This window comes from Rhipicephalus microplus, chromosome 4, assembly GCF_043290135.1.
Source record: "Rhipicephalus microplus isolate Deutch F79 chromosome 4, USDA_Rmic, whole genome shotgun sequence".
NCBI lineage: Eukaryota > Metazoa > Arthropoda > Arachnida > Ixodida > Ixodidae > Rhipicephalus > Rhipicephalus microplus.
Genome location: NC_134703.1, coordinates 136862175 through 136875844, shown reverse-complemented (window position 1 = coordinate 136875844; position 13670 = coordinate 136862175). Strand labels below are relative to the sequence as shown.

The 13670-nt window shown below is 41.3% G+C and overlaps 1 protein-coding gene, 1 long non-coding RNA gene and 1 other non-coding gene across 4 annotated transcripts in view; 1 reads left to right on the top strand and 2 right to left on the bottom strand.

The window, feature by feature from the left end:
* Positions 1 to 2064: 2064 nt before the first annotated feature.
* On the top strand, positions 2065 to 3988 carry LOC119172878 (uncharacterized). Its single transcript, XM_037424021.2, has 2 exons — positions 2065 to 2210; positions 3578 to 3988. Exons 1-2 carry the CDS (start codon positions 2199 to 2201, stop codon positions 3935 to 3937), a joined length of 372 nt encoding a protein of 123 aa, XP_037279918.2. The 5' UTR covers positions 2065 to 2198; the 3' UTR covers positions 3938 to 3988.
* Positions 3989 to 4824: 836 nt separating this feature from the next.
* LOC142814623 (uncharacterized) overlaps positions 4825 to 13670 on the bottom strand; it is a 123137-nt gene continuing 114291 nt past the window's right edge. For both annotated transcript variants that reach the window (XR_012894993.1, XR_012894992.1), the window contains exons 3-4: positions 6176 to 6229; positions 4825 to 5013 (exon numbers count right to left, since the gene is read on the bottom strand). This is a non-coding gene — a long non-coding RNA (uncharacterized LOC142814623). The remainder of the gene's footprint in view (positions 5014 to 6175; positions 6230 to 13670) is intronic.
* TRNAT-CGU (transfer RNA threonine (anticodon CGU)) lies at positions 13544 to 13616 on the bottom strand. Its single transcript has one exon. It is a non-coding gene; the product is annotated as a tRNA-Thr (tRNA).

Here is a 13670-nt window from a genome sequence, read left to right as displayed (position 1 = left end):
GAGCATAATTTTCACTGGAAATGGTATTGATGATCTAATAAAACAATGTAACAATAGAACGAAGAATCTAGAGGAGTTGTCTGCATTAAATTTAATAAATATCAATGTGGGCAAGTCAAAACTAGTCATATCCAGGCCAAAGATCAAGTGCATACCTCTATATTAAGACATTATGTTACGTTCCCGAAGTATCGAAATTACCAAAAATTTCAAATGTTTGGGTGTTACCTTTCCCGCCAACACGTCATGGGATAATCATGTTAATTCCATCCTAAGTAAAGCAAGTGAAATCACAGGAGTAGTAGGTCGCTTACGTTACATTCTTCCCACATGTGTTAAACTCTTACCATATAATTCACTTTTCCAGTCACATTTAAACTATTGTCAAATAATATAGGGTAACACAAAACACACTAATCTAGAATGCATTTTCCTGTTACAAAAAAACAGTCATCTCCGGCACGCATACAACGCTTCTTACACAGCATCGACAATAACTTTTTTTGAGAATTCAGGCATGATCGCTGCACGTAATCTGTACCAATAAGGTTTGAGTCACATATACAGACAAGATCACTACCGGAGCATAAACAACTTATGCAATGTTGCCCAACTTCAAAGAAAAGCTCCAAGTTACGGTACCAGACACTTAGAGGAGTGGTTAGTACCAACACCGCGTTCAAACTGTGGAAAACAAATGCTACACTACACAATACCTACACTACTAAAGAGCTATAAATCGATGCAGTTTGATCTTCTTACAGCCTCTTTCAAAGACCTTAAAAGGTTGCATGTGGTTTCTGCATATATTTATGTGCAATACAGACACGATTTCGATTTTGTTGCCTTTTAAAAGAAAAGTGTGTGTTGAAATATGTTAAAGCACTAGCATACCCCTGCTTGTATATGTGTGTGTGTGTGTGTGCGGCTTTGTGTTTGTATAAATGTGTAAAAGTGCAGGAGTGTATATGTATTTATATTATTATGTAATATGTTTGTATGTAATATTGCTGCACTGCCAAATACGTAGGGTTGTAGGCTAGTCAAGCGTCTGGAGACGGCTTTTTTCCTAAAATCCCCCCATCTGTATCTCACAATGATGGCAAATATACCTATTATATTATATATTGCAATAGTAGCGAAAGTTGGGCTAGCTGTCGGTTAATGCTTGGGATGTAGAAACAGCGCAAAAAATATAGGCAAGGACCAAGGAAGAGACGACACCACGCTGTCTTCCTCTGACCTTGTCTATATTTTTTGCACTGTATCTACATCCCAAGTATATATTATATATTATTATATATAATATTTCTGAAGAGCAGTGGTATTGAACGTGACGAGTGGCATGGCTAAATCACAATAACTTTTCCTTCATCACAGATTTTGGTCTTTTTTTACTTTCTGTCGATGGCATGCGTTAAACAATATCTGGCTGAGCGGATCATCTCTTTCGTATATCCAGTCATATTCATATGATGGTTTTATTCTTGTTGTCTCATTTGTTCTTTGAAATGGTAATTGTGATGCCAAATACAGCGTGCGGCTAATATGTAACTGGATTCGAAACAATCTACGCTCCCCATACTCTGTTGTACTTGCAGCCGACTCTAGTAAACATTTACCCTCTGCATTCGAGGTGAGTAACCGGAAACAAAGGGTAGTATTGTTCATCAAAGACGTCTTATATCGCTAGCAACGGTGACAGCAAAAATAGCCGTCGATGATAAGCTGCGGAGTAACCCCGTATCAATCGCCAAGAAAATTTCTCAGGATGGCTTGCATCTGGAGCAACAATGGCCTATACTTACGGGCTACCTTGAATGGCTGGCACGCTTAAAACACTGACACCCGGGAACGGCATACAAAGAATGTTCGGGTGAGCTTTTGAGAGGCGCGCCACGTGGCAGATGAAATAGAAAAAAAAAATAAAGCAACAAATGGGATATCGAGACAAGGTTACCGTCAATTCCTGACAATGAGCCCAGCCACTGGAACACGACCGGTCGGCCCTTCACTGCAGCTCTTGTAGGTCACCAGAGAGGCGAAAACGGTTCCGGATATTGGCCCAGCCCATGAACGCCACGTAAACGTCAAAGGCGAAGCTTGGGTATAAAAGCCAACTTCCACTGCCCTAGAGCACCCGTAGTGTCCACTCCTTCAGATCTGTGCAAGACGACGATCGCCGTAAAGCGACAAACATGAAAGCCGTGGTAAGCAGCGTTAAATTTTTGCTTGATGACACTTTAGCGTTAACGGAACACTTTAGCATACTCAGCGCAAAACATTTTTTACCCTGTCACTGATTATTTAGGGTATTTTTGTGAGGCACCTACTGAATTACTCGGAATAATTCCATCAAGGCTGTAAAGTGAGTGTGCCGATGACGTTGAAGATTAAGTACTCTGAGAAGAAAAGCCTTGAAATTATTTTACATCTACAAGGTTGGTATGTTCCAGCCAGTTTCAATGCTTCCTCGATGTAAATTGTCGTCCATAGAGATGCAGAGATTAGCATGTTACCGCCCATTTCAATGTTTGCTCAATGTCTGGTACTCATAGAAGCCATTCAATACTAATTGAAAAGTGAGGCCTAACCAGTGATGGGAGTAGCGGTCTGTGAGCTGTGATTGAAGCTGCATGCTGAACAAAGTGGCTCCGAACATTTCACTATATTTCTAGCTTATAGCCAACGCAAAATAGAAGCAGTGACTGAAAACAGAAAAACAAAATGTCGATCTGATTTTGTCAACCGTGATAGTAATCTGTTGTATTCATTTAAAATAAGCTCTAAGGCTATGCTTACCAAGTTTTTCAAGAAACTCCTTCGTAAAGTGTACATATGCGTCTTAGGCCTCTAAACAGTGCATATTAAAGAGGTATTTATTTTCACCCCTAAACCTGATTATCCCAACCTTAAGTGTATTTTTGGCTTCACGTATTTCCGATCGACATATATCTTTGATTACGTATGTTACCTGGTTATAATAAATAATAAATTATATCGCTGTCAATATTGCTTGTTTACATAAGACTGCCTCAGCGCTTGCTGTAAGAGGCACATATATGATAAATACGTGGGCACTAAGCATTTCGTTGATAATTCTTCAACAGCCGATGAGCTCTAAACATGCAAAATAACCTTGATAGCACGCGAAACAGAGAAGGCGCTGCGACCATAGGTCAGAAAATAACAGGATTTTCCAAACAGGTTATCTTCAGATTTTGCTTTCTGGAAAAGGCATTATTCACTCTTTACAGCGTGTGTGTTTATTTCAAAAAATACTATAACCCTCCGAGTCGCTAAGCCAACGAGATGATTTCCGCTGTGATTATCGCAGAATATGGGTATTCATATGCAGGTACACAGACTTAGTCTGCAGCTTACCAGCCGGTAACGTTAATACTTGATGGCATTCTAAGGGGACGGTATGCGGGCATTTGTATTTGCGTACACGTTTACTTAAAAAACAATTCCCAAAACCGGATCACAATTCACAATTATTGCGTTACAAGCAAGCATGAAAGACAAAGAGCAAAGCTGTGCTTCACCTGGCGTAATATAACATTCCTTCCTGCAGCTCGTGCTCGCTGTTCTGTGCATGGCAGCTACCATCGCCTATGCTGGCTACGGATATGGTCTTGGACACTACGGTGGCTATGGCGGCTACGGCGGATATGGCGGCTATGGTGGTTATGGGGGCTACGGAGGATACGGTGGATACGGTCACGGATATGGAGGTTACGGCGGTTATGGCCGTGGCTACGGAGGCTACGGTGGTTACGGAGGCTACGGCCATGGATATGGAGGCTACGGTCATGGCCACGGAGGCTATGGTCACGGATACGGATTCAAGAAGATAATCTACGGGCATGGATATGGTCACGGCGGTTACGGTCATGGAGGCTACGGAGGCTACGGCCATGGCTACTATGGATAAGAGCCAGGGACTTTTGTCGTGAGTGAACTGCCTTAATAAAAAAAAGAAAAACATCTCTTCCGTCTCCCCTTCGACTGGCCTGTTCCTTCCTTACAATGATTATTTCTTTTCCCTTGTCATAATTTTATATCCTTTTTCTTTTAGGTTAGGGTGAAAAATCTTATGAAACATTGTAAGCGTATATGAGAGAAAACCACAATCGCATCAGCATGTCGATCTAGGTGTGAGTCACAATTGATGTAGACACACTGGAATGAACGAAGCGATTACGTGTGCCCGATGATACTCATAGCCAACTAACCTTTAGGCAGGATATTATATGTAGTGTTATTTCAAATACTTAAGATAAGAAATGAAAAAAGTCAAAGTGAAGAAAAAAAAACGCCATGCCTGCGCTGAAAACGCAGCACAGTCACAGCGAAAGCTAGAAGAGTTGTCTTTCAGAACCTTTTCTAAACACGCATTGGGTAACTGCTGCTAGCGTACTTACTTGGTACACACTACGCCATTATTAATATAATATCTACATCCGGTTAGTAGAGAAACATTCGTTATGCTATTTTTCGTCATTCTTCTGAGAAGCGTTGTATCCGCGAAACACTTGCAAGGAATTTTGTGCCGATTGTTCGTTCAGTGACTAACGTCGATAAAAAGTTATGCCTCAAGTAGGTGTGCGCCACAGTTATTAAATGATCGAAAACAAGCTTTTGTCATGGGTCGGAGCATCGGACAACCCACTCGTCACACTATTCTCATTTTGTGACACCTCGTTGTGTTTTTGCTGTTCTAAAACGTTTTCATACTCATGATTAGGCGATTCCTTTCTCGACATCAAGCCTGCATAAGGAAAATTTGTGAACGAGTTGCAAGCACCAGCGTATCTCAGTGGTAGAATACTGGGCTAGCACGCAGTGGACCAGCTTCAAGCCCCACTCTGTCCCTGGTAAGAGCATTTTTTTTTCTTATTTTGCAATAGTGGTTGCGGACACAGGCGGCGTCGGTGGCGGCGGACAACTATATGGCGCCGTGCGTGACCCGAGTTTCGATCTCACAACAGCTTTCGCTGTAAAAGACATCTGCCGCAGGCAGAAAACAAACGTGCAATCGTCAAACAGCGCATCCGGGCTTATATTAATTGAGCTAAGGCAGCGCTGACTAACATTTTAAGGTTTAAATGCACAAACATGCCCGATGAAGTGGGATGGTAAGATGACCTTCACTGTAACTCTATTCCTGGATCATATGAGGCGTTATTCGAAAGTTGCATGCTCGATGCCTGCGGGCGGCAAGTTCGCTCTTCATATTCTTCAACTATTCCCCCTTTACGCCGTAGTTGCTACAAATCACACCCCACATATATTTCGCATTCATATATATCTCATTCATTGCTTCACTTTTGCGGCAAACCTGTGACTTTTTGGATTGATTTTCAATTTTGTTGGTGAAGTCTATGTCTAACAACAACAAAAATAGGTACGTATGTTTCTTTTTTTTCATTGCAGTCAAAATAAGTCTTATAGATAATTTGTTTCTACTGAAATGCTGCTTCCATGGTCGAAACCGAAGGCACAACTGGTAACTTAGCAGTGCAACGACATAAGTTCTGAGTTACACCACAGCGGATAGTTAGAAGTGCGAAATGACTCTTTGAAGGCTTAATACGGTGAGAAGCATCTTCAGTGCTACAGTGAGTAGTGAACCATCAATAAAATATTAGGCCTGATCATCCTTTGCAGTGCCTATATTGAATACTGCTCTCCTTAAAATAAGAAAATAAAAAGGGTCCCCGTATTTTAGCCAACCACATGTCTCAGTCAACCACAAACATCAGGCATTTATTCTTCCGATTGCTGATTTTACATAGTCCTACTGCACTCAAGTAACTACAATTCTACGCAATGTTGCACAAATTAGGTACGAACTAACAAGAATGACGCTCAAAATTGCGTGAGAGCAGCATGTGCACAAAAATCAGCGGAGACTTCGTGCACAGAGCACCATAAGCGGAATAATTCATCACAAAGATATCGCATATGTTTCTTGTTCCATTTACTATCAATTTTACTTCAATAATGCATTTATATAGAAAGGAGAGGTACGTGAGAATACAACACCTATTTATCCAGGCGAAAACTTTTAGAACCTCATCAGACGCTGCCCACAACGGGTCATGCCAAAATTCGCGTGGTTTCGCACTGAATAAAAAAAATAAACGAAAGAAAGGCAGATACCACGTACCTTGAGCATCGATGTTACCCTTTATTCAGCAGATACTCAAACGATTTCATCTACCTGCAGAAAAAAAAAGAGGTTTCAATTGGCTTGTGCATAGCAACTTTACTTAGAGATTTGCTGTTGGCCGGAATGGGCACTTTACTACAGATATATAGTAGGATGGTACGTATGGCATCAAAGTAGTTAGATAAGTACAAGAGATTTGTAGTTTATCTGAAGTGTAATTCTTCCACGTTTTACTTCTTATCGAATAAAACATTAAGCTAGTTACAAAACTATTTGAAGCCTCTTGTGTTGACACATGAGACGCTCGAGAATGACAGTTTGCTATCATTAGTGTTAGGGCTGGTTTTTGGCGCACAATATATTTCTTAGTTTATGAACCACGTTAGCAGAAACCAATGCTTCATTTTTCTTCCATTCAGAGCAAGCTATAGTGAAGTGAGGCAGAGCGTTAGCCTGCCTTGTGAATGCTTCGAACAGGCCATCAAATTATGTCGGCAATTTTTGAAGATCAAGCGTCCCAGCATGTGGTTGCAGATATTCCAGAGGCATTCTTTGCGTCTGTCGCGGAGTCCATTTCTCGGACTAGTGACTGAGCAAGAGAAAGAACAAACTAAAACTCCGAGTAACACGGCAGAAAAGTGCGCAAAGATGGCTGCTCTTCCGTACAAACACCGGATATTTTACAAACTCAAAAAAATTGGTCAAAGTGCCGGGGTTCACGTGGTGTTTACAGCACCACTCAAATTATTAAGTCTTGCTAAATCAATAAGTACCCTCATGAAGCAATCCTCTGTGTGAATGTAACGTTGAAAATTGGGGCATTGCCTTTAAACGTTGAACGTGATAGTGACATCCTATCCCTAGCGCGACTTCCAATCCTTAGTGCATAAAATATTTTCGAACTAGCTGTGCCCCCATTACATGGTCCTAAAGCAATAAGCGCAGTAACTTAGGTGCCCTGTGCAGTGCATCACCAGTTTTTATCCATGCGGTTATAGTGAGAATCGCATGTTCTTATCCCCGATATGCAATGTACGCTTGTATTACACATTATAACGGCAATACTTCATGTTGTATTGTGAAGCGTGTATACAGGACGCGTGTGTTTGTGAAACATGAAATTTACTTTCACTGCATTTTCAGGCAGGGGAAGGTATTTTCACCGTGTTCACAGGCAGACGCAGGTGAATGTGCTTTTTTAAGGTTAGAAAAGGTAGAAGCCCCACTGACCGTAAAGAAATTTTAAGGTGTGATGTGCTTCAACAGTGCTTGACAGCCGCAGTAATTGTTCTGCCATGTTTTTTTGTGTATTGCAATATATTTATCTTGTTCCTCTACTGTGAAGTTCAACAGTATTTTTTTTTTTAAAATACGTTTGTGTGTGTGGTAGAATCCCCGCTCACCAAGCAAACGACCCGAGTTTAATCCCCACTTGGACCCATCTGCAGAATTTCTTTATTATTTGTTTGGTTTTATTTGCATCTGTCTCAGTTTTTCGGTATCGCACAAGGTTATTTCTCGCTCACAACCAACAACGCCGACGCCCGAATTTTCGTGACATATGGTTTTTACGCTGTCGCGTTAACAGAGCACCAGGTGTGCGCAATGTTCCCCGAACGTTGTCCATATATCATTCCTCTTTCCGGTGACGCACATTCTACCAGACAGACCGGAATATGGCTTAACGACAGACTAATTGAACATGCTAGCATTATCATAAACGGGAAAGGCAGGTTTCTTGCACAATGCTGCAGTGCGTGCAACTGTGCGCCTCTTTTCGAGAGCACAGGGACGCTGTATAAACACAGAGATGACCACAGCCGAGTCACCGTTGAGGTTTTGCAGAAACCACAAGAACACGACTAATGTATGAGCAAATCTTCCTTGTCTCTGACTGAGAAGGAATTAATGTTTCTGAAAGAACCGGTGTGCGCAGCTCGTGTTGGTTGATGTTTTCTTAGCTTTCTTTCTTGGTTTGTTTTTGATGTTCAAATTTTTTGTATTCTTTGCCTTGCTCGTTTTTTTTTCACGTAGCTTTTATCACCTACTTGTTTTCGCGTCCATCGCAATAAAAGTACTTGAAATTTAGCACTCACTCGCCTTCGTGCACCTTTTCGTTATTGTCCTGAGTTCACGCTTAAACAATTACCTCGCTTGAATGTTCATCGCAAATGACGTTAAACAGGGGTCACTATAGAAGCCACGTTAAGAAATCTTAAGGTGCATGGCTGAAGCTTATAAGCACACCAAGCATTACACCTATTGAACGCGTAACAAATGATGGTTTAAGGCTGCCTAACTAATAGAATTTAGTCATTATTTATCAATATCGCTATCAGCCACAGCATTTCCACAAAGTGCAGTTACGTAGGTGCAGGCATTCTCTTATACACGCATAGCAGGACCTTCGCTGCTAAGCAACGTGTTGACGAATACGGTGGGCTACGTATACGTAACTGTAAATCCAGTTAACGTTCTAACAGAGCTCATAACACGCTCTATAGAAGCTGTTGCAACTCAGTCAGCCGGATGGTTTCGCCTTCGAGTATTCTTAGGCGAATGCATAAAGTACGCTGAGATTTTACCCTGCCCACCCAGCTCACCATCCTCTTCCTCGGGGCAGGCACTGGTTGGCGAGAAGTTCCGTCGAGATGATTTTTCTGCATACGAGTGCTGCGTTTGCCGACCTTTTTCTCAAGTGAAATTTCTGTGAATTGCCTTTTTCTGTAGTGGTAGCTCTTAAAGGGAAGGCTTGTTGCCTATATGGCATGATTTTGTTCGGTTAACATGTGTTGATGCGCTCGTCGTAGATGAGAGCCTCCAAAACAAAAATACTACCTCTTAGAAAGCGGACGTTCTCCATGTTCACGCTGACTAGGACTTTGAGATATAGTTGCATGGCATGGATGTGAACGTACTTAGTTTCTGTCGTGACATGCGCACCGCTGTTTTAAACGATGTACAACGTTGGCAGCAGCACTGTTACGAAAACTTCTAATCTGAGTTGAATGAAAAAAAGGAAAACAAACAAGAAACACTCTCCGCTGTGCATTAGGCAGAGATATAAAAACCCGTGCAAAGTAAAGCGGAATTACGATTTACGGTGTTACTCATAACCGACTGAAGGTTCACGTAATTTTATGTCCAATAACTAAATTATATGAACGATCTGTTGTGCAGTTACTTCGCCGCATATGACGACTAAAACGTGTTTTCATACTAACTTTGCCCTTTTGACCCTGATACATAACTTGTATTGCGAATTGTTACTTCATAGAGATTGAGCCATAAAAGGTACCAAGTATATGAGGAAGAAGAATCTCTGCTGCTACCTTGAAGACGTATAAAGTCTCAGGTAATATGAGCTATGCATTTATTGGGTGGGCGTATTCGCCATGGTGCAGCATAGATGCAGCTTCGGCAATGCTAAAACATGCTAATACCTCATGCGTCATCATTTGTTTCTGCCCGCAGATCATGCGCTCTTTATTTCTGCCCTCATCGTCAACGCTGAATTGTACGCGCCCGCAGATGATCGCGTCAAATCCATTTTAACCTTGACTAAGAAGATGAATTGCGAAGTTCCGTCGAGAACTGATTACTGCCCTTTGGACAATGTTTTCGCAAGAAAGACGCATCGTAACTCACACACCACACACAATAATTTCACTTTCACTGTCCGTTAAGGTGAACCAATATTGGCGATGCTTTTGGTAACCGGCTCTTAAATTAAAAAGTAGCACTCTCACAAGTTGACGATATAGAAACAAAACTATTTTTCAAAAGTTTGTGACTCCGTATTTTATTTCGAAGAAAACTTTCCTTTCAACTGTCAAACCACCTCATGAAACTTTCAGTAACCCATTCTCAGCAAGCAATAAAGCTGGAACACGCACATTATGCCATGCGTCAGAGACTGCTCATGACGTCGTTCATACAACGGGAAAAAAAGTGCCGATGCTCCCCAGCGGCTCAACACCTGTTTCCTGGGTGACGGCAAATAATGTATGAGCATTTCATTCTTCGTGACGGCATTTTGGGAAGGTTAAATAGGTGATGTGTATTGTACTATTTTTCGCAGTGAAGATCTTGCAGTGGTGATATAAAACATGATGATCTTTACCTTTGTCAATCATTATTATGATTACAGAGACATTCTATGAACACGAACAAATTACCCACTTGTTTGGAAATATGACAATGCGCACAGGTTTACAATTACCATGCTTTACAGTTCACGTCAAAGAGCTGTTTTACACACTTAGGCAAGGTTTCAGTTATCTTGGTGCTATAGAAGCACCCGAATTTCGCAATCAATCGCGGATCATCCCAGTTCTTTAGAACAATGAGGACCTCGTACCAATACCGAAATTTAATTTGCTAACACACGCACGGTCAGGTGAATTAGCATGACTTCTGATTTTATCAGTGAAAAGAAAAATAAAAAAGGCGTCAAAAAAGGCACAATTTCATTCAGTTCACAAGCCATTCAGAAAAATATCATGATTGATGGTTCAAAGTCCCACAACCACCATATGATTATGAGTAAAGCCGTAGTGGAGGACTACAGAAACTTCGAGCACATAAGTTACCTTAAGGTGCACCCAAATCTCAGCGCACAGGCATACAACATTTTCCACTCCATTGAAGATGCAGCCGCCGCAGACGGGATTCGATCCCACTACCAATGGCTCAGCAGCAGTGTACCTTAGCCCCTAGACCGCCGCGGCGGGACGTATTGACAGTTAGGCCGCACCTGTTAAGTGACGTATGCAAAAAAAAACAGAAAAGGACTAAGCGTTTCTCAACGCACACGAAAGAAATGCACGCATACCCCGGTACTGAGGCGCCTGACTTTGAAACGTGTTTTTTTCGTTATTTTTCTTCTAGTAGAGTTGATACACATATTTATCAATGGTATTCAGGCAATCATGTTGCTACCTGCCGCATCAAAAGCAGTCTGCAAAGACGAAGCGTTAGTGCTGCAAACCAAATAAAAAATTATGAGTTTCAAAGAATTCTTGTAAATACATAAGAAACAAAGCCTTCATGACGACCTGCAGTTTTTAGAGCTCATTGAGCAATATCTGAGGTCGCATTATTTATGAATGAAGCAGCCATATGAAGCACTGTAGAGAAGGCAATATTTTGTTCTTGAGCGTTTCAAATCATTTTCATTCTTTGATCAGAGAGCGATATTTAAGACGGTGACCTACACACAGCAAGACTTGATGTGAAATAATAAAATTGGCAAGTCTTATTCTTGGAGAAGTTGCAGTACAACATTATTCCTTCCAGGTTTCGGGGAATTTGATTGCGAAGCATTTCTTAGTGAACTACGGTGACATTGAGCGTATCTATCTATCTATCTATCTATCTATCTATCTATCTATCTATCTATCTATCTATCTATCTATCTATCTATCTATCTATCTATCTATCTATCTATCTATCTATCTATCTATCTATCTATCTATCTATCTATCTATCTATCTATCTATCTATCTATCTATCTATCTAGCCACCTACGACTTTTAGTTTTCATGGCCATGTCGGTAATGGTATCGATACTAAAAATGATATGGCAAAACATGACGGTATGACGAGCATAAGTGACTGGTCATAGCATGAAAATCATGGCATGTGTATATATAATGTAATGGTTTACAATTCATGATCTTGCTGCTCTTGGAGTTGTTTTGTTCACATGACATATTGCAAAAATGATATAGTATGACATGGCTGCATGGCGAATATTAGTGGCAGGGCCTAACGTGTAAATCATACTATGCATTTCATATAAGTCATGACTACATGTCATACGCTCATGGTGCGCTCGGGGTCGTTTCGCTAGCTTCGTTATACCGAAATGACCCCGAGCACACCATGACCACCAGCTTCGTTATACCACCCCGCCGTGGTGGTCTAGTGGCTAATGTACTCGGCTGCTGACCCACAGGGCACGGGCTCGAATCCCGGCTGCGGCGGCTGCATTTCCGATGGAGGCGGAAATGTTGTAGGCCCGTGTGCTCAGGTTTGGGTGCACGTTAAAGAACCCCAGGTGGTCTAAATTTCCGGAGCCCTCCACTACGGCGTCTCTCATAATCATATAGTGGTTTTGGGACGTCGAACCCCACATATCAATCAATCAAATCAATCAGCTTGGTTATACCAAATTTGATATTACGTAACGTGAATAGATGACGAAGATGCATGACTGCTGCAAATATGATAATCATGAGGTGAGTGTCATGTAAAATCATGACAGAATTTTACGCTCATGATGTGCTCGAGGCCATTTCCTTAGCTTCATATATAACACATTTCTTGTTATACATGACGTGAATGGACGAAAAAGGTAAATGACACATTCAAACATGATAATCATGACAAGCGTGTGAAGTGAAACATGACAACATGCTATGCTCAAAGCGCGCTCACAGGTGTTTCGCTAGCTCCACATATATCAAATTTGGCATCACGTGAAGTGAATAGACGACGAACGTAAATGACACGTCCAAACTTGAAACACACGACATGTGTATCTCGTAAAATATGATTACATGCTGCGCTCATAGCGTGCTCGCGGCCATTTCGCTAGCTCCACATATACCACAGTTCGCATCACATGACGTGAATAGACGAAGAAGGTAAATTACACGTCAAAACATGATAATCATGACAAGCTTGTGATGTAAAACATGACTTCATGCTACGCTCATAGCGTGCTTGCGGGCGTTTCGCTAGCTCCACATATCACGTCACGTGATACAAAATTTGGTATCACGCGACGTGAATAGACGAAAGTAAATGACACATTCAAACCGAATAACCATGGTCTGAAAGTAATGTAAGGCATTATTTACGTCCACTCGTTACGTTATGATCATTCTATAGTGTCTCCAACCTTCCTCATTCGTGCTTCGCATCCCTTACGGAAATGTCGTATGTGGCACTTATATAAGTTATATCTGGACAAATATAAGCATATACGTCAGCATATGTGGCTTCCGTTCACCATATATGAATGTATATCTGGTGGGGTCGATTCATATATGGTGTCATTACAGCCCTATATGCTGCGGTTGGTCCATATAAGGAGTATAATCCGGCCTTATAAGGGGCACAGCCGCATCATATATGACATATAGAGTAGATCCTCATATGTGGAAGTGATATATATATATATATATATATATATATAATATAAGGGAAAGAAGTGTATACCTAAGGGCTCGTTTTTCCGTGTTTTAACACAATATTAATGAGATATAACAGACAGTAATGTCAAAGAATATACAGGGGAAGTTATTAGAACCAATGGAATGTAAATAAGAAGAAAGAAAAGTGGATGAAAAAATTACCAACTGTGAGCAGGAATCGAACCTACGACCTTCGAATTACGCGTTCGATGCTCTAACCACTGAGCTATCACAGTGGCCCTCCCTCCATCCACTTTTTTGGGTTTATCTGTGAATTTAGAAGTAGGAGC